General features: G+C 36.9%; 1 protein-coding gene across 5 annotated transcripts in view; it reads right to left on the minus strand.

Moving 5' to 3' along the window:
- The window catches only part of CFAP20DC (CFAP20 domain containing), a 137,256-nt gene extending 113,547 nt beyond the window's left edge, over window positions 1-23,709 (minus strand). For all 5 annotated transcript variants that reach the window (XR_012380912.1, XM_073901461.1, XM_025885705.2 and 2 more), the window contains exons 1-2: window positions 23,577-23,709; window positions 7,005-7,169 (exon numbers count right to left, since the gene is read on the minus strand). Coding sequence is in view for 4 of the 5 variants with exons in the window: in XM_073901461.1 (XP_073757562.1) it covers window positions 7,005-7,068 (64 nt within the window). In the remaining variant the exon portion in view is untranslated. The remainder of the gene's footprint in view (window positions 1-7,004; window positions 7,170-23,576) is intronic.
- Between the last annotated feature and the right edge of the window lie 883 nt (window positions 23,710-24,592).

The raw sequence follows: 24,592 nt of genomic DNA on the forward strand, positions 1-24,592 counted from the left end.
GGTGGGGGGGGGGGGGGTGTGTGTTAGCCTGGTGGTGTGTATTAAAGAGGGCATGTATTGAATGGAGCACTGGGTGTTATATGCAAACAATGAATCATGGAACACTACATCAAAAACTAATGATGTAATGTATGGTGATTAACATAACATAATAAAATAAAACTAAAAAATACAAATGTATATTATAAATATATAAACATACCGTTAGAGATGATAGACTCTGAAAAACAAACTCAGGGTTCTAGAGGGGAGGGGGTGGGGGGATGGGTTAGCCTGGTGATGGGTATTAAAGAGGGCACGTTCTGCGTGGAGCACTGGGTGTTACTCACAAACAATGAATCATGGAACACTACATCAAAAACTAATGATGTAATGTATGGTGATTAACATAACAATAAAAATTATTTAAAAAAATAAAAAAATAAACATATACTATAAAATACAAATAAAATACATAAATATAAAAAAATGTACTCCTATACCAGCGTCCCTAGGTAACTATCTTGTTTATTTACTACATCAGTGGGCTCATACAGAGACAACATCCTAGCTTTCCATGTGTCACTGATGGACACACACAGCTCTGAGACCTTTCCAGACCATGACAAGCAGATCATGTCTGTTGTAGCTGCATCCATAATATCTTATTTGTGGGTATTTTTTTTAAAGATTTTATTTATTTATTTGACAGAGAGAGAGAGAGCTCAAGTAGGTAGAGCGACAGGCAGAGGCAGAGGGAGAAGCTGACTCCCCGCTGAGCAGGGAGCCCGATGCGGGGCTCGATCCCAGGAGCCCGGGATCATGACCTGAGCCGAAGGCAGACGCTTAATGACTGAGCCACCCAGGGGCCCCATTTGTGGGTATTTAATCAACTCCCTACTATGCACAAGTAATTCGTCTCCAGTTTTGTCATTATAAGCCATACTGTAATAGACATCTAAAGGAGAAATGTAAAGGTTGGAATGAGTCAGTCCTGTAAAAGCAGCACAACTACGCAACAGATTAGATGTGGTTTTCACATTTACTATTATATTAATATTTATATATCAAAGTTTCTTCAATATTTGGTGGAAATATCACAGAAAAATTGAAATTCATTCTATATATGATTTGTGACATCTTTGCTGTAACAAATTTCACAGATACTGATCAATATCCACACTAAATTCCTTTCACATTAAAAAAAATTTTTAAATAAAGGAATGTGACGTGGTATGCCTTAGTTTTACTAAAGATGGGGAAAGAGGTTATATAATTCAAACGTAAGAGACAGTTGAGTTCACTCTGACTTATTTCAGACACTGGACCCAGAAATTGTGGCATCTCTTTAAACCAACAATCTTAAGACAAGGCTTAGCTGAAAGTGTGAGTTTAGAAAAGTGTTTTGTTGAGGCGCCTTGGCAGCTTGTCAGTTAAGTGTCCAACTTTTAATTTCGGCTCAGGTCATGATCTCAGGGTTGTGAGATCGAGCCCCACATCCGGCTCCGAGCTGAGCAAGGAGCCTGCTTAAGATTCTTTCCCTCTGCACCCCCACCCCCCGGCTTGCACACACTCTCTCTCTAAAAAAAAAGGAGAAAAATGTTTTGTTTTTTCCTGAAGTCATAATCTAAATCCTTTTTCTTTTAGGTTCTCCTTTACAGTGCATTTTGTTACTTGATTTGAATTTTGCTTTCATAATGTGAAACCCAAAGAAATTCTAATAAGATCTCACCAGTGCCAACTGTAGTTGGATGATTATTTCATGGTTTTGCTAAATGCATTAACTTACCTATTTTCAGTTGTGCTAGGAAATAGGGATGCCAGTCTTTTCTTATTTAGATAGGAGTAGAAGGCCAATAAGACTGCTGCTGTAGAAGAGTGCACTTGGGAAAACTGCCTCCTAATTTTTAGGCCAATCACTAGTTTTGATTTGTGCTTAGTGGACCATTGCATCTTGCCATTAGTAGCCGAATTCTCAACTTCAATGACCAGACCTGAATCTCTGGTTCAATTAAACTGGGGTTCCATTAATGAAAATAAGATCATTAGAGACCCCCCAGTTATCTGCAGACTAACAGTCATTAGCTAACGTGCACTGGGAACTGACAAGGTGAACGGTGTAGAAGTGTGGTAACACTGGCTTTTCGGAAACACAATTATCTTATTAATATCATTAAATGCTCTTGATCAAGTTACATGCCATTCAACAAAATGCACTCTAAAATGGAAGTTTTAAGGTCTCCTCTTTTTGCTCGAGTGAACATACTAGAAAGCATCCATTGGAAGCCACGATTTATTTCTGTGGCAACTTCACTGGGATCTCAGTGTGTGCATTTATAATAAAGCACCACAATGTACATGGATACTGTACAGTTAGTTATAAGAGCACAGTCATTTTCTCATGCAGTTCAAAAATCTCATCATGGGGAGTCCATTTTTCAGACAGACACAAAAACAAATAGTTGACATGAAGAAATATCTCCTGGCTTTTCCAAGATTAGAAAGTCTGCCCTTGGGCAGACTTATTCATTAGCTACACCTTTCAAATAAAATATCTCAATTATTATTATTATATATATTTATAGTAAGTTTCAAAGCCCACAAATGACAAAAATAGCAATGGAAACATATTTGTAGAAGGAGAACCACAGAGTTCAATGTACAGCAGCCCCCTCCCATCCCTGGGAGATATGTTCCCAGACCCCCAATGGATGCCTAAAACTGGATAGTGCCAAACCATACATATTCCATTTTTTCCTATACATACATACCTCTGATAAAGTTTAATTTATACATTAGGCACAGTAAGAGAATCACAACAACTAATAATAAAATAGAACAATTATAACAATATACTGTAATAAAAGTTATGTGAATGTGTTCTCTAAACTATCTTATTGGGCCATACTCACTGTTCTTGTGATGATGCAAGATGATAAAATTTCTACGTGACAAGATGACGTGAGGTGGATGATGTCGGTGTGTGACCTAGTGTTAGGCTACTGTTGACTTTCTGATGCTACATCAGAAGGAGGATCATCTGCTTCTGAACCACACTTGACCGCAGGTAACTGAAACCTCAGGTAAGGGAGGACTGCTGTATGTTCATGTAATCTTAGCTGCCATGCATGTCCAATGAGCTTTTCTTTAAGACAAACCTTATGGTTATAAAGGAATAGAAATATAATTGGGATTCACAGGGCAGAAGCAATATGCTATTAGGTGATGATTATTAATTTCCTTCTTTGTTCCTTCTTTCCTTCCTTCTTTCTTTCTCTCTCCTTCCTCCCTCTCCTTCCTTCCTTCCTTCCTTCCTTCCTTCCTTCCTTCCTTCCTTCCTTCCTGCCTGCCTTCCTTCCTTCCTTTCCTTCCTTCCTCCCTTCCTTCCCTCCCTCCCTTCTTCCTCCCTTCCTCCCTTCCTCCCTTTCTCTCTTTCTCTCTTTCTTACATAGCGGGCTCCATGCCCAGTGTGGAGCCGAACACAGGGCTTGAACTCATGAACCTGAAATCAAGACCTGAGCTGAAATCAAGAGTCAGATGCTTAACTGACTGAACCACCCAGGCACCCCCGATTATTAATTTTCTGTATATGTGACTCAAGTTGACTATCATTATGTATTATTGGGATCACATTTACGGAATTTGCAAAATACATACTAATATCCTCTTCTAAAAGTTGAGATCAAATATGGCCTATGAACAGTTTCTGTTTCATTATAATACTGAGTTAATGATGCAATTAATATTTATTCAAATTCCTCTTTAATCTCAAGCATCATACATGTCCTTGAACTTTAAATTAAAAAAAGACACTTAAAATATCTGGATATAGACTTGCATTTTCATTTAAAAACATAATTAATTCTTAAAACATTAAGCTAGAGAGATAAAAGAAGAAAAGAGCATTCACAATTGCTCTGAGTTATCTGATAGGCTTTACAGCTTAGTCATTTCTGTTACTGAAAGCATTCACAGACTATTAGATACAGATTGAGTGTTTGGTTATCAAAAATACCCTTGCTCCTTTCATTCTGTGGTGAATCTTCCATTGAGATTGATTTGTGACCTGAGGTGTTTACGGTGGCTGTCTGGGGAATAAGATCTTTTTCATCCTTCTATATATTTTCTAAAGGTTCTTTAATGAACACGGGTTATATATAGTCTCTCTCCCTAAAGAGAGTGTATATAATAAATATACAAATTCTTGCTACCTATGCCCTGTGCAACCAAAATGTCCTGCCTAAATTTGGCAATTGTGGAAATAGGTGATGGGGACATGGGGGTTTTTATGTCTTCTCTCTACTTTTCTGGAAGTTTAGAAATTTCATAACCGAGAGTTTAGAATTATAGTGTCTACTTACACATAGTCCCCTGCCAGGGTTTATATTGAAGAAGTTACAAAATAGGTCCCAATTCTCCAGGAATATACAATTTAGGACATGTAATGCTGATGAGGATTAACATAAAAAAATACACCAAGAAGGGTGCCTAGGTGGCTCCGTGGGTTAAGCTTCTGACTCTTGGTTTCGGCTCATGTTGTGATCTCAGGGTCTTGAGATTGAGCCCTGCCTCAGACTCCAAGCTCAGTAGGGAGTCTGCTTAAGATTCTCTCCCTCTGCCCCTCCCCCTGCTCACTCACGTGTGCTCTCTTTCTCTCAAATAAATAAATAAAATCATAAAAAATACACCAAGAATAAATACAGCATAAATAGAGTAAAACAGTTCATTTCTATAACTCACTCATTTTCTCATAGCTCTCTCTTCTCCCCAGCTTCTCCTTTGACCTCTCTCAAACTTTGACCCCACTCTCTTCCCCATCTGTTATCTGAGAATCAACAAGTCCTGCTTGTGTTTCCCCTGCACATCTTTCAGGCTCATCACTTATCAAGGAGCCACTGACATTTTATGCCCAGATGGCTGCAAAGACATCTGAGTTGTAATTCTTAATCTCTGGTCTCACTTGATTTAAAAATTCATCTTGACTCGTGATGTCAAATTCATCCTCCTAAGAAAGGCTTTGTTGTGTCTCTACTTTAGGAGCAGGAGGCACTCTTCTTGTATTCTTCTGACCCAGCCATTCTGCCCACTAGGCCATTCCTCTTACTAATCCCTCAGGAAACTCATCCATGCATTTTGCTGTCTCCTTGTCTTTGCTCAGTCTTCTGCACCACCTTACACTTCCATAAATCTTATATTTATTTATAATAAAAACATACACAAGTATTTACTGAATACTTTCAAGACCTACTTCTTCCTCCACAAGTGCCTAATTACGACCACCATTTTACCTTCCTTGGGATTACTTCTGTGTTTTTGAGTGTCATCTAAGCCACAGGACTTTTGTTTGGATAAGTGACCCAGTGGTTCTCAACCCTACTGCACCTTAGAATCACTGAAGGCATTTAAAAAATATCCATCCAAGGCCAATTAAATTAGCATCTCAAGATGAAGCATAGGCATTAGGAAAAAAATTTTTTTACATAAATTATTTATAAAATGTCCCAGGTGATTCTAACAAACAGGAAGTTGAGACTCACTCATCTAAATAATATTAGGTTTCTTAATTTGTACATACTATTCATTCATTTGGTCAAGAGTTATGAGTATCTACTACAGAGGTACAAAACTGGTAGCCCTGACATGGTTTGTTAGGCTTATAGAATATTTTCAAAAAATTTTAGACTTTAGACAATATTTTAGAATTGGAAGATTTATCATAAACATTGAACTACCTAGCTCCTCTTGAAAAAAAAAAAAAGGAAGATCTGGTGAGACTGTGCATGAATTCTTACAAGGCAACACTTGGCTAGAATGGAATTGCAGTATCCCTACCAAATGGAGAATGAGCTTCTAGTTTGCTACAGTCCTCATCACTCCCTATTGCTCCCTCACAGGGACTGAGTACTAACTACCATTTATTCTATCATTTGCATAGTTGTTAATGTTACTGCTTTAACAGTAGAGAACAATTCTTTGAAGCCCTCCCTGATTCCTTTCCCCTAATGACCCCCTCCACTCCCAATGAGGCTCACTGTTGAGTAAAATATGTTTCTATGTGTCAAATATCCAGGCATCCAGCCCACTTTATTCATTTATATTATCTGACTGGCCTCCATAATAATTTGAATTTGCAGCCCCTGGCCTGCAAACACTGTGGTAAACAGTGTGTTAGATGCTAGGGATATAGAAGAATGAGGTACAGTGTTCTTTTTGGAAGAAGTCACACTTTATTGGGAAATGCAGACATATTAAAAAGTATTGTAAAAAAAAGAAAAGGAAAAAAAAAGTCAGGGAAAGAAGGGAACAGTGCTTGTTAGAATTAGGAAAGACTGCACAGAAGAGGTAGCATTTGAGTTGGATCTAGAAAAGTGAATTGGGAGTGTTTATAGGCAGAAAGGCAAGGAAGCTGTTTTAGGCCAAGAAACAGCAATCCCCAAATACGAACGTGTGAAAGCCCACAGCATGGTCAGAAAATCGCACATGGGGAATGAGAGATGAAACTCGAGTAGGTTGGGATAGGGGAGGTTGGTTTTGTGTGAATTCCCAAGGGTTTTTTAATTTTGTCTTCTAAGATAGTGGGAAAGGCATTAAAGGTCTTTAACTGAAGAGAGACATGATCACATTTCTATTTCTATTATCAGAAAGATAATTCTGACAGCAATGGGTAGATTAACTGGGAGGCTAAGGTGAGCGATGGTGGGCACCCGATCAATGAAAGCAACAACAGGATAGAGGAGCAGACAGATTCGAGAGATGTTTTAGAAGTATAACTGGCTGGGCCTGGAAGAGTACAGGAAAAGGAGAGGACTAATCAAGGATGTTTTGATTTGGTATGTAAAAACCCAGAAAATATTTTAGCTGCTGAAGAGAAATTTAAAATGATTTATCACAGACACGAGTTGATGTTAGAGTGACTTAATATTTAACTTCAAGCTATAAAGCATCATTGTGGTGCGGGTTTTTTTTTAACCCTTTTTTTGGTCTTTCAAATAAATATGCTTATAATTTAGGTGCCTGGTGCATACCTGAATCTGCTGAACTTAGAGGATGACCTCCAAATTTTATTTCAGTTTGGCGGAGTTTAGTCATGTTTAGCAGCTGTGTGACTTGTGGAACATCTGTCGTTAGTTGGCAGCTTCGTGGAATAATGTCTGTAGGTTCAGCTGTTGGAAAGGGAACACCATATCCAGCTGAAAATAAAGACAAACATTCATTCCCCAAATGTAAGTCATTTTTGCCAAATGGACATATCTTATAAATGAAACCAATTGAAGTAAAGCATTTTAGAATATGACTTTGAATGAGTTACTCAAACTTATGGCCTCAGCTTTCTCATCTGTAAAATGAGCATTGTAATTTTACTGCTTACTTTGTAGGACTGTAGGAAAGATTAAATGAGATAAAGTATATAACATATAGAGCAGGTTCAGAGACTTGTGCAATAAATGAGAGCATTCATTGGATAGATTTTATACTTATTTTTCAATACTAGCAGGTGACTCAAGAAAAGAGCTAGTTAGGTGTGCTCTGATGCAGATTTCTGGGAGTACAGTGGCTCATTTGTGAGAGATCAATGACACAAAGACCTAGTTGAATAAGCACCTAGAGCCACTATATGAGTAAATTTTTAACTTTTTATTTTGAAATAATTTGAGATCTACAGAAAAGTTATAAAAATAGTAGAGTTCTTAATACCTTTTACTCAGCTTCCCCTAATGTTAACATCTTACCTTTGAATACTTCCAAAGAAAGAACAGTTTATTATAATTAAAATAGTATTTTTATTATTGTAATTTGTATTCCTAATGAAATTTGATATCATTCATATATATTTACACAGATATACAAATTTCCAGTTTAGTAAATTTTGTGTTCATGTTCTTAACCCATTTTGGTATTAGACCATTATGTTCTTATTTATTTGTATGATCTCTCTTATGGCAAACATATTAAGCCTTGTCATATGTAGTAAGCAGGAATTAAAACGGTATTAGCATTCCAAAAAGCAATTCTCCTATATGTATCAAAAGCCTTAAAAATGTACATGCCGTTTTACTCCATAATTTCACTTTACGAATCTTTTCTCTCTCTCTTTTTTTATGGGAGAGAGAGAGAGCATGCACGCACATGCTTGCCGGGTGGGGAGGGGCGGAGGAACAGGGATAGTCTTAAGCAGACTCTCCTGAGTGTGGAGCCCCAAATGGGACTCGAGGCTTGATCTGATGACCCAGAGATCATGACCTGAGCTGAAACCAAGAGTTGGCTGCTTAACTGACTGCACCACCCAGGTGTCCCTGAGTCTTTTCTAAAAGAAAAAAAAAATCAGAAACAGATGAAAGATCTATGTAAATAGGTGTTTATAATTTTTGAAAAATAATCACCTTGAATTACCAGTAAAGAGCTACAAGAAATTCTATTTATGAAGATGGCTTAATGATGTGGGAAAGACTCATGATAGGAAGTTAAGTGAAAGTAATATATACAAAACTCTAACTCTACTGTAGAAAATCAATAAATAAAATGTGTGCACGGCAGAAACATTAAAATGAAATATATCGAAGTGCAAAATAACTTTTGATGGTTAGCTTAAGTGTAGGCTTTATTTTTTCTACATAAAAATGTGTTAATTTTTATAAGTAAATTTTTTTTAAAGATTTTATTTATTTATTTGGCAGAGAGAGACACAGTGAGAGAGGGAACACAAGCAGGGGGAGTGGGAGAGGGAGAAGCAGGCCTCCTGCAGAGCAGGGAGCACGATGCGGGGCTAGATCCCAGGACCCTGGGATCATGACCTGAGCCAAAGGCAGACGTCTAATGACTGAGCCACCCAGGTAAAATTTCTAATTTTAGAATCTAGTGGAAAAAATGTGTGTGTGTGTATATTTGAATATGAGTAGTAACAAAAATTCAACCAATCATCCCTCAAAAAACATCCTACTGTAACCACATTTATAAAGGCAAACTCTAACTCTAACCACATTTATAAAGGCAAATGATATTAGGTTTATATGCACCCAAGTCATGGCAGTTTCCTAATTAGATCCTAATGTCCTAATCTTGAAAAGGAAATGAATCATTTAACTAAAAACTTAAATACTCATCAGCAATGTAATGGTTTCTAAGTGTCCTAATGCTCCGGTCATTAAAAATGCAGTAGATTTACAAATCTTAGTTTTCAGGTGTTCTTTGTTCATTCATTTCTTATTTGTCATCGACATTTAGAAAATCAACATAAAGTAGTTGAGTAGATAAACTCTCAAAATAGAAAACATTTGGAAAAATAAGTAAACTAACTCCAGATATATACTTGACATATCATTTCAAACTCTTCTGAGGTAGAAAAAGATAATTTCCACTTCAATGCCAATATTGATAAACTAAGATTTTATAATAAAAGAGGCAAAGAATTCTGTAGGCTATAAGACCCTGGAAGAAAATGCTATATTCTCAATCACATAAAAACAAGTCATGGAAACTTTAGCTTATAGGGATTGTGTGGTACAGTGTACAGGGTACAGTGCCATATAAAGTTTGAAATGTATACAAAACAAAACCTGAGTTTCCATCTAACAAGAAATAGCCGAAAATCCCTGGTAACCCCAAATCCAAGGCAGAGACTATGACAAAACTCCAATCAAACAGGATCATGGTTGACATGCAGATCAGATTTCACAGTAAAAGGATAAATCCCTTCTGTGCCGCTTTTCCTTTCTATACATATACCCTTCCTTTGCACCCACAACTGTCTCACTACTCATTGGATTATTCATCAAGGGAGACTGTGAGCAGTATAAAACCTGCAATAAAAGGAGGAATCAAAGAAAAAAAGATCAGTTTATTATTTTTAAAATAAAGATGAATTATTAAGCCCACTTAGCAACTACTCACTCTCAAACTTTGTGGAGGAATATATAGAGAGGATCTTTAGTCTCATTTTTGTGAAACCAAACTATGAAAGAGCTTTATGACCTGGTAGGTGGATGTTTTGATAAACTGAAGTGGAAGTTAACTCAGCTCCCCACCACCCACCTCACCAATAAATACTCCTTTCTCCATATCCAATTACTGGGCCACTTTATTTTATTTTTTAGCATTCATGGCTTAATCAAAAAATAAGAATTTCTAGAGCACCTGGGTGCTAAGTCGGTCAAGCGTCTGTCTTCAGCTCAGGTCATGATCCTGGGGTCCTGGGATACAGCCCTGTGTTGAGCTCCCTGCTCAGCAGGGAGTCTGCTTCTCCCTCTCCCTCTGTCCCTCCACCCCTGCTCCAGCTCTCTCTGTCTCTCATTTACTCTCTCTCAAATAAATAAATAAAATCTTAAAAAAAAAGAATTCTGAATACAGCATGGATCCTACATAAAAAATAAATAGTGCTAAACTGTGAGTACATAGAGGGCACGGTCTACCTTCATTCATTCATTTACTCATTTTATCATTCAGCAAATACTTATTGAGCCTCTACTGTGTGCCAGGGAATCTCGTGGTGAGCTAGAGTGACTCTGTCCTGGCCTTCTTGAAGCTTACATCTAATAGAGAATATGAAACAGATTATATTATAAATAACTATTCAATTATAATTTTATTAAGCGCTCCGAAGGAGAAGTTCAAGGTGTAATGAAAGAGGTAAAGGGTATCAGGGAAAGTCTTTTCTGACAAAGAGACATTTACTTATTTTTTATTTTTTAAAAGATTTTATTTATTCATTTGAGAGAGAGAGAGCATGAGAGGGAGGGAGGGTCAGAGGGAGAAGCAGATCCCGGGACTCCAGGATCATGACCTGAGCCGAAGGCAGTCTCTTAACCAACTGAGCCACCCAGGCGCCCCTGGTAAAGAGACATTTAAGCTGACTCATAAAAGATAAGCAGAAGTTGTCCTGGTAAAATGGATGGGAGGGATCATTTAAGTGGAGGGAACAGAGTATTTGAAGCCTCTGAAGGCAGGACGACTCTGGTGCATTCTAGGAAGTGAAAGAAGACAATTCTGCCAAAGCGCTGCCAGTGTGGGAGAGAATCCCAACGATATATGTAGTACAGCATCTGGTTCAAAGGTGATGCTCAATAAATGGTCATGGCTGAAGACCCCTTAATAACAGCTGACCTAGATTAAAAGCAGCTGCTAAGTCTTCCACTTTTCTTCTTTGGTTGTTCTTTGCTCAGTTATCTCCTGAGAAGTACTCCACACACATTTTATTTGGATATCATATCTTTCTCTTCAGATGGCAAATAACAAATCAAACTGGTAATCAGATACTAAGGGACCAAGGCCTACCTGTATTGTTCTTCCAGACAAGTTCTATGTTCTGTAAGAGAATGTGTATGGAAACATGAAGGTTGCTTGATTAACACTGGAAAATGACACAGTTGAATTTAAGGTGCTTTTGCTAACAAATGTGAAAGAATGCAGTGTTGGCTGGAATGGTCAGCTCAGAATGGCAAAATGATACATGGAGAAGGCTATGAGAAAACTGACAGATTTGCTCATGTAGCATTGAAACACAACCAGATGGTGGGTTTTTTGCTGTCTTTGCTCCCAGTATGAGTTAGTATATTCGAATGTTTGAGTGACTTTGTAACCCTGTTTGGCTTTCTTTGGCTATAATGCCACCATAAAGTGAACCATTCTTGTAGGTGTTGGATATCTCTGATGAAGATCTTAACTAGCTTTAAAAATTAAGTCATTGGGGTGCCTGGGTGGCTCGGTTGGGTAAGTGTCCAACTCGATTTTGGCTCAGGTCATGATCTGAGGGTTATGAGATCAAGTCCCGCTTTGGGCTCTGTACTCAGCAGGGACTTCGCAGGACATTCTCTCTCTCTCCCTCTGCCCCTCCCCCTGCTTGCATGCACATGCTCACTCTCTCAAATAGATAAATCTTAAAAAAAAATTAAGTCACCAATTTTAATACACACATAAAGCACTTTATGCATTAAAACATCACTTATATTGAACATAATATATTGAACATAATAAAAATAAATAAATAAAAAAACATCACTTATTAGCTGTGTGACTTTGGCATGATGATTTACCTCTCTGTGCCCTTGGTCATCTTATCTGTAAATCATGGATTAAAAAATTAATACCTTATAGGGTTATTGTGATGATTAAATAAGTTAATGTTTGTAAGGGCCTAAGAACAGTGCCTGGGTACATAGAAAGTACTATGTAAGTGTTTATTATTAGACACTAATTAGACATTAATAGACAAATACTTATGTCAATTATTTCATTATAACGGAAACAAAACCACCATGTCTTAGTATGTGTTTTTTATAATAAAAGGTCTTGATATTTAAAGGGGTAAATAAGCCTGAACTACACCAAACACTTGGCTATCCTGAAATGAATCATGCCTTTAGTTTTTTTAATATTTTATTGAGGAGAAATTCACATTAATATATCAGTAAAAATTAAGCATTTTAAAGTGAACAATTCATTGGCACATAGTACACTCACAGTGTTGTGCACACCACCTCTATATAGTTCCAAAACATTTCCATCATTCCAAAGCAAAATCCTTTATCCGTTAGCCAGTTTCTGTCCATTTCCTCCAACTCCCAGTCCCTGGCAACCACAAATCTGCATTCTTTCTTTATGGATTTATGGACATTTCATATAAATTGGAATCATGCAATATGTGACTTTTTGTCTGTGTGTATAATACATACCATGTTTTGTTTATCCATTTATCTGCCGATGAACATTTGGGCTGTTTCCACATTTTGGTTATTGTGAATAACACTGCAATGAACATGCATGTACATGTATCTGTTTTCCATTCTTTTGGGTATATACCAAGGAGTGGCACTGCAGGTTCATATGGTAATTCTGTGTTTTACATTTCAGGAACTGCCAGACTATCTTCCATAGTGGGTGAACCATTTTGCATTCCCATTAACAATGTACAAGGATTCCAATTTCTCCACACCCTTGCCAACACTTGTTTTCTTTTCTTTTTTTTTTTTTTTAAAGATTTTATTTATTTATTTGACAGAGAGAGACACAGCGAGAGAGGGAACACAAGTAGGGGGAGTGGGAGGAGAAGCAGGCTTCCCACAGAGCAGGGAGCTCAATGTGGGGCTTGATCCCAGGACCCTGAGATCATGACCTGAGCCGAAGGCAGACATCTAACGACTGAGCCACCCGGGTGCCCCCAACACTTGTTTTCTATTAAAAAAAATTATAGCCATCCTAGTGAGTGCAGTGGTATCTCCTTTTGGTTTTGATTTGCATTTCCCCAATGACTAATGCCACTGAGCAATTTTTCATATGTTTGTCAACGATTTGTATATTTTCTTTGGACAAATACCTACAGTAGTTAAGTCCTTCAACCATTTTTTAATTGGGTTGTGTGTCTTTCTGTTGTCAAGTTGTAAGAGTCCTTTACATATTCCAGATACTGGAAGTTATCAGAATATTCCATATATATACTCTCTATATGTAAAATCAGAATATTTATCCTATCAGATAAATGATTTGCAAATATTTTCTCCCATTCTGTAGGTTGTCTTTTCAATTTCTTAATAGTGTTCTTTGATACAGAGAAGTTTGAAATTTTAATGTCCAATTTATCTATTTTTAAAATTTTGCTGTTGTGCTTTGGGGTCATATCTAGGAATCCATTGCCAAATCTAAGGTCATGAAGATTAAGCTCTACTTTTTTCCTAAGAGTTTTATTTAGCTCTTATATTTAGGTCACTGATCCATTTGAGTTAGTTTTTATATATGGCATGAGGTAGGGGTCCACACTCATTCTTTTGTGTGTGGATATCCAATTGTCCAGAACCATTTGTTAAAGAGTCTCCTCTCTCCTCATTGAATGTTCTTGGCACCCCTGTCAAAATTAGATGTATGGATTCATTTCTGGACTCAATTCTATTCCATTGGTGTATATGTCCATTCTAACTATACCAAACTGTTTTGATTACTGCAACTCTTGAATTAAGTTTTGAAATTGGGAAGTGTGAATCCTCCAAATTTGTTCTTCTTTTTCAAGATTGTTTTTGGCTCTTTTGGTCCCCTTGCAATTCCATATGAACTTGAGGATTAGCTTTTTCATTTCTGCAAAAAAGGCCATTGAAATACTGAGAGACTGCACTGAATCTCTAGATCTCTTTGGGTCATACCAACATCTTAACAACATCAAGTCTTTCAATCCATACACATCACATGTATTTATTTCCATTCACTTAGGTCTTCTCTAACTTCCTTTAGCAATGTTGTATAGTTTTCAGTGAACAAGTTTTTTATCTTCTTGATTAAGTTTATTCCTAGGTATTTATTTATTTGGGATGACATTATAAGTGGAATTATTATCCTTAGAATTTTTAGGATATGAAGTTCTAATATAAATAATATTTACAATACCTACTTATAAAATACAATTGATATTTTAATCAGAATAAGTCTGTGTCTTGATACATAGATACTCATAACCCACTTTTGTGGGATCTACTATTTGCTGGGCACCTCTGCTATGCTGAAATCTTAGCCCTTTTTTCTTGCCCTGGGGTGGTTTACTAGGCAAGGGCAATCTGAGTTCAACTCCACTGCAGGAAGGAGGAGAAATGCAGCCTTAAACTGAAAAGATCTGAATATGATGTGCATCACCTGACCTGGAGATAGAGAGGCAGGAAAACACTCAACAGTGCTGATTATTAAAAACACTAAAGCATTCCAGTTATTGAGGAAGGTAAATATGTATACTGTTGAGGAAGAAACAGCCAGAGGCTTGGCCTAGAGTTCCACCTTCTGGGACCTCAGCACAAGATGCCTTATTTCCATGGATCTTGTTTCCTCTCTGTATAATTAGGACATTGGATTACATGGTCTCTAAGGCTCTTCCCCACTCCATGAGTCTATTAAGGCAATATATCATCAGTATTTCTAGTTTTTTTTCTGTGGCCTTTGAAGGGATAATTTTCTTCACATTGCTTGACATTCAATAAAGGCTTACGAAGAGAGAGAATGACTGAATGAATAATTGAACAAACAATTAGCCCACTCTTACTTCATTAATTCATCAAACGTGTATGACAGATTACCGGTGCCAGGTCATGTGCTAGAGGTAAAAATATGAAGACTTAACCTATGCCTTCAAGGGACTCTCAGTCTGAAATCATTCTTTTAATTATTCTCTTCTTGCATTTCTGAACACAGAACACATATGCCCAAGTGCTGATATTTTAGAAAGCACTGAACTGGGGTGTCAGGAGACCTGTAAAATCATCACTGGCAGAGCATAAGTCCCTACTTAGTGGATAATCATGTGTTCTTTCCTCTCTTCTCTTGGTTCTCTTGTTTTTCTCGTATCTAACTATCTGTACATATATTTTTTTTAAATACAGAATGATTTTTAAGTTATGATTTTTAAAAAATATTTAATTTATTTATTTGACAGAGAGAGACACAGAAAGAGAGGGAACACAAGCAGGGGGAGTGGGAGAGGGAGAAGCAGGCTTCCTGCTGAGCAGGGAGCCCGATGCGGGGCTTGATCCCAGAACCCTGGGATCATGACCTGAGCCGAAGGCAGACGCTTAATGACTGAGCCACCCAGGCACCCCAAGTTATGATTTTTTTTAAATGTAGTAATGATTTAAGTTAACCAATAATTCAGTCATGCAAATGCCTAAAAATGCCCATCCACGTTTCCTCAGGAACCATAAAATTATGTCATAAATTCAATTGAATCAGCATGCTTTACTACTTGTCCAGCATCAGCCATTCCTCTGGGCAAGTGAAAAACTGGTTAATTTCTTGTTCTAGGGTCCCAATAATTCACTTTCTTTTATATCCCACTGTGTGAACAGAGAACAGCAATGGAATTAGGCAACATTTTCTAGCTTGGGTGAGTTTAAGAGGTTCTAGAGTGAAATGTAGCGGCTTAAATAAACTAAGGGCAACAGGGTACTGAGCTTAAGCAAGCATTTAATACAGTATGTTTGAATTGAATCTCAGAACGAAATGTAAGAAACAGGTAAAAGAGTTTCCTATGATAAAAGTCTCAACCTTATGACTAACAGAACTGTCTTTGCAGAAGAAAATGTCCCCTCCCTCTACCTTCAGTATGAAAGATGAAGGGACATCCATTACTTATTGAATACAGACACCCTTAACACAGCCAGTCACCAAATCCTGGCATTCTTATTCCATGATGTTGTCTTCTGTCTCTCTCTTTCTTTAAATTTCCCCTCCCTTCCATCCTCCCAAGAAAGGCAGAACACTGTAGTAATTAGGAGTATAAACTTGAGTCCTACTACCAGGGTTCAAAACCTGCCTCTACTACTTAACAATTGTATGACACTGGACACACTATTTGACTTCTCTGTGCCTAAGTTTCCTTATCTGTAAAATGGGAATGATAATAACAAACACTTTATAAAGTTTGTATGAGCATTAAATTAAGTTCATATATATAAAGTGTTTAGAACACCGACTGCTTCTATTAGCACCATCATCATTGTTATCACTTCTGTTGCCAACCTCCTTGTCCGGGGACACTCAATTTGCCCCATACTGTGTTGTCCCCTTTGTCCTCTTTTATCAAATTGTCTTGAAAATGAACTCTTGCAGTGTTTACTTTTCTGCTGTCTAAAATTACACAGAGAACTCTGAGGACAGGAAACTTGCTCCACCTCTTTATGTCAAAGTATGCAGCCTAGTAATAAAATATTATTATATTAAATTACACCTCCCACCTCTGCCATGTACCATACTGAACTCCCTGTTCCTTGAATGCATCAGATCTATTCATGATGCCATGCCTTTATACATACACAATCTTCCCTTTTCCTGAAATGCCTTCCTTTCTTGTTGTCTACTTCCATTACCTGAAAAATTATTTCATTAGTTGAGAAATTGTTATTTTTCCTTCAGGATATAGTTTGGAAAATTTATTTCTTTAGGTGAGTACAGACTGCTCTATGGAGTATCTGCTCCATGGACAGATACTGACCCATTAAATCATTTTCACTGGTCTGTGGTGAAAATGTCAGCCTTTATTCTGAAATTAACACCTTCCTAATGTGCGTGTGTGTTTAAATGTCTTTCCAATTAATTAAATGATTAGAATAATTGTAGTTTTTCTTGTGTGTTTGTCGGTTTTAATGCCCTGATTTGGTGAATTTAAAAATTGGCAACCTTATGTTAGTCAAGTTTTTTGTAACTAGGTAGGTCTGTGACATCCAAGTGCCTCTCCAAGTGGCTCTATCAAGTGAGAGTTAAGTGCTCCAACTCTCCTCCCAGTGCTTGTTAAGCCCATTAGGGAAGTTTCCTCCAGGTATAACAATCAATATGTACATGTAAATTTCCCTGAGAGATCCCAAGTTCCTCGAAGCATAGGCTGTGTCATCCCAGTGCCTGATTATAGGAGGCAGATAAATGGTAGCATCTACACAATGAATTATAGTTTATGTCTTTTCACGTATATATTTATAGTTTATTGGATCTTCAAAACAACCTTATAATAACTAATGAGGAAATAATGCTCAGAGATGTTCAGAACTCACACAAAGCACAAAGTTGGTTCGTGATCACAGCAATAAACTGTGGGACCATTAATCTGTGTTTTTAGTCTCTACAATATCAATTTAACTTCTCCAAGATGTACTCGTTTTATACACTTCATGCTTTCAGTGGGAATGTAATAGTATTTTACTTTAACTCATTTTACTGATGCAGAAATTGAAGCATAGAGACAGGGTGAGCACTTGTGCAACGTTAAGTCCTGGAAGCTAAATGAGGAATATGGGGTTAAATTCCACAGCACCTGAACCACACCATGCTTCCCCAAGTCTACTCAGAACATTTTAGGCAATCTGAGATGCCACATTCATAAGCCTTTTTTTCAGGCCTTCTAAAAGAAATCGTGCCAATGTTTGTTCTTGGAATTTTATAGATTATCCATTCACTTTAAAAAAATTAATTATAAAACAAAATATATGTATATTGTTCAAAAATACAAATGGTACTATAATTATGAGAAAAAGTCATCATTCCCTAACTGTTGCCCCCCACCTCACACATCCCCTAGTCCTACAATGCAGAAGCAACTATTCTCAAGCCTTTCAGCAATAGCTTCTAAATCTTCTGGTACTTCTGTGTTTATAAATAATAGCCTTATATTGACATTTCTGCACTTGTGCTTTAGATAATATCTCTGACTTCCTATTTTGGAAAAATACAGAACCACAGGAGACCTGAGTAGCCCAAGCAATCCTAAAAAAGAAAAGCAAAGCAGGAGCATCACAATTCTGGACTTCAAGCTATATTACTGTAGTCATCAAAACACTATGGCACTGACACAAAAACAGACACATAGATCAGTGGAACAGAATAGAGAACCCAGAAATGGACCCACAACTATATGGTCAACTATTCTTCAACAGAGCAGAAAAGAATATCCAATGGAAAAAAGACAGTCTCTTCAACAAATGGTGTTGGGAAAACTGGACAGCCACATGCAGAAGAATGAAACTGGACCACTTTCTTACACCATTCCCAAAAATAGTCTCCAAATGGATGAAAGGCCTAAATGTGAGACAGGAATCCATCAAAATCCTAGACAAGAACACTGGCAGCAACCTCTGTGACCTTAGCCATAGCAACTTCTTACTAGACACGTTGCCAGAGGCAAGGAAAACAAAAGCAAAAATGAACTATTGGGACTTCATCAAGATAAAAAGCGTCTGCAGAGTGAAGGAAACAATCAACAAACGAAAAGGCATGCCTACAGAATGGGAGAAGATATTTGCAAATGACATATCTGATAAAGCGTTAGTATCCAAAGTCTGTAAAGAACTTATCAAACTCAACACCCCAAAACCAAATAATCCCATTAAGAAAGGGCAGAAGACATGAATAAACATGTTTCCAAAGAAGACATCCAGATGGCTAACGGAAACATGAAACAATGCTTAACATCACTATCAGGGAAATACAAATCGAAACCATGATGAGATAGAACTACCCTACAATTCAGGAATTGCACTACTAGGTATTTACCCAAAGGACACAAAAATACAGATTTGAAGGGGTGCATTCACCCCAATGTTTAAAACAACATTATTAACAATAACCAAACTATGACTATATTACTGTAGTCATCAAGAGCCATAAAAAAGAATGAAATTTTGCCATCTGCAGTGATGTGGATGAAGCTAGAGTGTATCATGCTAAGTGAAATAAATCAGAGAAAGACAAATACCATATGATTTCACTCATTTGTGGAACTTAGGAAACAAAACAGATGAACATGTGGAAAGAGAAAAGAAAGAGGAGAGAGGGGGAGGCAAACCATAAGAGACTCCTAACGATAGAGAACAAACTGAGGGTTGATGGAAAGAGGTGGGTGGGGGATGGGTTAAATGGGTATTGGGTATTAAGGAATGCACTTGTATGATGAGCACTGGGTGTTATACGTAAGGGGTGAGTCACTAAATTCTACTCATGAGACCAATATTATACTATATGTTAACTAACTAAAATTTAAATAAATATTTGGAAGACAAAAATAATTGACTGGATGGGTATAGAATTCTAAGTTGAAAATCATTTTTCCTTAGACTTTTGAAGTCATAGTTTTAAGGTCTTCTACGATCTAATGTTGTTGTGTGAAGTCAGACATCATTATTTTCATTCCTTCTCCTTTGTATGCAACTTGAATTTTAAAAAAATTCTGGAAGCTTAAGTAATCTTTTCTCTTTCTCCCTTCTATTCTTAAATTATACAACGGTGGTTCTTTTTTTCTTTTCGTTTTCTTTTTCATTTTCTGTTTTTGATGAGCTACATCAATGTGAAAATACCTGGCCTTTAATTTTGGGAAATATTCCTTTTTTTTTAAAGATTTTATTTATTTATTTGACAGAGCGAGACACAGCAAGAGAAGGAACACAAGCAAGGGGAGTGAGAGAGGGAGAAGCAGGCCTCTTGCTGAGCAGGGAGCCCAATGTGGTGCTCGATCACAGGACCCTGGGATCATGACCTGAGCCGAAGGCAGATGCTTAACGACTGAGCCACCCAGGCGCCCCTTGGGAAATCTTCCTATATATCATCCTTCCTGCTTTCTCTAGCCTCTCATCTTAGAATCCTATTACTCTGCTGGTGGTCCTCTTGAACTAACTTCTAATATTCTTAACATTTTGATCCTATTTTCAGTCTTTTGGGTTTCTTTTAAACATTTTTTTTTCTTTTGATTCTAAGTCTCTGGGGAAAGACAATACAATACAGAGTCTCAAAATAGCTGTATAGTTTCTGAGTTGAAATGTCCAGTGATATGAAACTTATTCACTCAAAACTTATTAGACAGGTCAGGATACAAGGACAAGAGAAAAACAGACAATAAAAACAGAGCCACAGGAGAGACAGATATTGGAATTGTGAGCCAAGGCTTTTAAAATAACTTTGATTAATATATTTGAGAAATTAGATAACGAGATAGAGAATTTCAGCTGAGGAATGGAAACTATAAAAAAGAATCTAACAGAAATTCTAGAATCAAAAATATAATAACTGAAATTAAGAATGCTGAAAATGTGTTCATTCAGCTCCTTGATAAATATCCAAAGAAAGCCTACCTAGATGCTCCAAGAGAAATGTAGAATGATTCCAGCAGTAATATTCAAAATTGCCTAAAATAGACAAACTGTGGGGCATTCACACATGGCATACTGTACAGTAATTAAATAAACAATATAGACAAATCTCACAGTGTTTTGTTAAAGAATGTATATATGAAAGAATATGTGCCATATGATTTTATTTAAATAAACGTCAAAAATAGGTAAAATTAATTTGTAGTGTTAGAAGTCAGGAGAGAGTTACCTCTATAAGAAGAGAGAGGGTCATAATTGGGAGGAGATTTAAGTAGGGTTTTTGAGATATTTGTAATGTTCTATTTCTTGATCTGGGTGGTGGTTACAGAAATGTTTTCATTTTGTGTTAATTCCTAAAGCTGTACACCTATGATTTGTAAATGTTTCTGAATTACATAAAAAACTTATAATGTAATAAACTTTAACAAAATGCTTATTGAAATACAGCCAAGAACAAATTATTCCTATTTTATAGATGCAGTATATTTTCTTAACTGAGAAAAACATATATGTATTCCTTACTTTATCTATTTCTTTCTTGCTGTTAGTTTTGGTGTCTATCTACCATGTACCCAATGTATCTGAGCTGAGAAGTTCTCTGGTTCAGTTCCTCCGGAGAATAAATATCCTGTTGTCTGCTTATTTGTAGTTGGAAGGGGGATCTGGGATCCTATAGCAACCCGTACAGAATTTTAACTAATCTCCTTGTTTTTAGCCACACCTTTTCTCCTGCCTTTGACAGTACCTAGAGCTGCCAATTCTTGAGTCCCTCTGAGGTTCTATGTTATGAATCTCATTGGCAAACCTCTCTGTAAACCCAATAGTTTCAGCTTTCTCTGGTCTTCTAAGTTAGTTGTCACTCCTCAATCTTACAAAATTTATGAACACACTTTGCCTATTGTTTTCTACTCTCCCATCCTCTTCATCCTGGTGGGTTTATTACCATTTTTATTCCTGTAATTTTAGTGGGGCTTGAGGAAGGATCAGAGATAAAAACTTGCATTTAATATGCCATATTTTGATACACTTTTTCCCTTACATTTATTTAAAAATACTAATCAGGTTATGATTCACCCCCTATGATCTGATACAGAATGCACATATACATCTATAAATTTTGAGGTTTCTTATTAGCTGGGTGATATTTTTTTTTAAATGAAGGCTTTCACTTTCTTGTATAGCCTTTAAATGGTACATAAGATGAGTGGCTGCACTTCCTGGCTTGTGATCTCTCTGGGGAGCTGTTAATGCACTGCTGTGTTTTATTATCAAATGAAATTTATAGGCACAGTGTCCTATTCCAAAGAGTGAACCACACAAGGATTTCTCAGACACTCATCCAGACAGAGCATAAGTCTGAAGTTTACTTTATACAAACTTCTAAGAAATCACCTTTGCCATCTTACGTGTTGCTCTGTTTCCTGGGCTTCTAGAAAAATTGATTTTGTTAAAAATAATCCCAGACAAAAATCAAAAGGAAGCATCAGTATTCTCTCAATACTTTCAGTTGTTTAAGACTATCTTAGCAGGAGAATTTGTGCCATCTTATAAATTCTAGATGGTTCAGTTATCTGCAGAGTGTATTTATTAATCATATAATGAATAATGTGTATATTTCCTATCTTTCTAGGAATAACTAATTTTTCTATTTTAACATGATCATTAGAAAATTAATATATAAATGTAATTTCTCTCAAATGACCTCATGAAACGTACACAGAGTAATGAGATAGTATATACTGGACAATGGCAGAGCCTTTTAAATGTTGACATCTTTTTTTTTTAAAGATTTTATTTATTCATGAGACAGAGAGAGAGAGAGAGAGAGTGCGGAGGAAGGGGCAGAGAGAGAGGGAGAAGCAGGCTCCCCGCTGAGCAGGGAGCCCAACTCGGGGCTCGATCCCAGGACCCCAGGATCACAACCTGAGCCAAAGGCAGATGCTCAACCCACTGAGCCACCCAGGCACTATGAATGTTGACATCTCTTGAACACCGCTGTTAATTTGGTGACATTGCTACACAATGAGTCCCATCTCCTTCGTCAGGAATCAGATATTCACTTTGCTAGCCACCCTTGCAGCATGTGATCTAGGCTCTACAAATCAGACACAGCCATGTCTGCCTTTGTTCAGTAGAGAGAAACATGAAAAGTCTACTTCTGGTGAAGGTGGTGAGGAAGAAGACATTTAGTTTTCCGGGGCAGCAATAATAGAAATTCTGGAACCTAGAGCCCAGCATTATGCTGTGACTTAGGGAGTCTTTGTCCAGTTTCAGTAGCTATCGGGGGTCTTCCTTGGAGCAGTCTTGTGGTGGGGGTTGTGTTTGTTCTTGCCTGTAACCTCTAAGCCTGACTTTCTGGGTAACCTTGAGATTCTATGAACTGGCTAATTTCCTTATATAAATTCTTTTTTCTGTTTCAACTACCCAGAGAGGATTCCATTGCTTGCAACTAGAAACCCTGACTAATTCACATGGTAAGTGCTATCATAAAAAAAAAGAAAAATAATCACAAAAATAAAAAAGATATCTTTGACATTCAGCTACAGTAAAAATAAACATGTGATTCAGAGTAAAGAATGACATATGCTGCAACATGAATGAACCACAAGGACTTATGCTAAGTGAAATAAGCCAACTATAGAGAGACAAATACTATATGCTTTTACTTACATAAGGTATCTAAAATAGTTAGATTCAAGGAATCAGAGTGGAATGGTGGCTGCCAGTGGTTGAGGAGAAGGGGAAATGGGGAGTTACTAATCAATGGGTTTTGATCAAAATGAATAAGCTCTAGAGATCTGCTTACAGCACTGCACCTACAGTCACTAAAAACATATACTACACCTAAAAATTTGTTAAGAGGATAGATCTCATGTTAAGTGTTTTTCCACAATAAAATAAGATAAATTTAGAAAAACCATTACCATGTACTCATGCTATCCAAAGGTATGTCTAATTTTAAGCACATTGCAGAATTTAAAAATCTTGATAGTAGCAACTTGAACATACCATCTTTATCAGCAGTGTCTTGAGGCTTGCATTTTAAAGTGAAGATCTTCCGCAGCTTACAGTTAGCTGAGACAATAATTCCATCCAGTGACTGGAAAACTGCTCCCTTGAATATTTCACTCGTAAATGCCACCAAGTCTATGCATAGATTGCACCACTAAAATAAAGAAAAGAAGAGTAAGTACTTCTATAATCACAGAGATGAACAAATCATCTATATGTGGGTAGGCCAGAGAATTGAGGCAATTGTCTGGATCAACCAGCCCCAACTCCTCCCTTAGGCAAATCTCTATTTTGGCTTCAGTTTTCTTAAAAATTGCCTTGATTTTTCCAAAGAAGTCATCATAATCTAAACTAGACATTGGTCATCTGGCTGTAGAGTTCTCATGAGGCAAGATTCTGACAACTTTGGGGAATAACTCTGGATCTGTAGGCAGTATGCTAGTGGGAAGCTAATTGCAGGTGCATTAGACCACTTAAATCTTGAAAATCAGGGATAAGTAGCCAATTGTTCCTTCAAGGGGACTAATTTGATCATAATTAGCCACTTATATTTGTTAAAAAAAAACATGGATGAAATTGGAAGCTGGGTTTAAATTGTGGCCAGTGCTGTCTACTTAAAACCAATTAACCTATTGTACAGAAATAGATTCTTTCAAAGAATTTGTAATTATGCCTAGAATTTGCCAGTTTTTAAAGTACTCTTGCAGGGACTAATTTCTGCCCATTAAACAATTAGACTCCTCAATACTTCATCAAATGAATTCTCTAAATGGAGAAAATAATCATTTAGTAAGAAATTAAGACACATTCAAGATTGCAGGACAACAGGGAAAAGAATTTTTAAAATTAAAAGAAAAGTAGTATTTAAGGTTGTCTGTACTTCTTTTAAAATATCAGGCTCTTGCATTATTTGATTAGAAGAACAATTTACATAAGGTTCATTTTATTAATCTGTCAAAATTGAAAGTTGTATTTATTGATAAAGGAAATAAGGATGTTATTCTTAAAGGCAA

The sequence above is a fragment of the Callorhinus ursinus genome, unplaced genomic scaffold, assembly GCF_003265705.2.
Source record: "Callorhinus ursinus isolate GAN/ISIS: 27379988/994484 unplaced genomic scaffold, GSC_fseal_2.0 scaffold15, whole genome shotgun sequence".
In the NCBI taxonomy this organism is placed as follows: domain Eukaryota; kingdom Metazoa; phylum Chordata; class Mammalia; order Carnivora; family Otariidae; genus Callorhinus; species Callorhinus ursinus.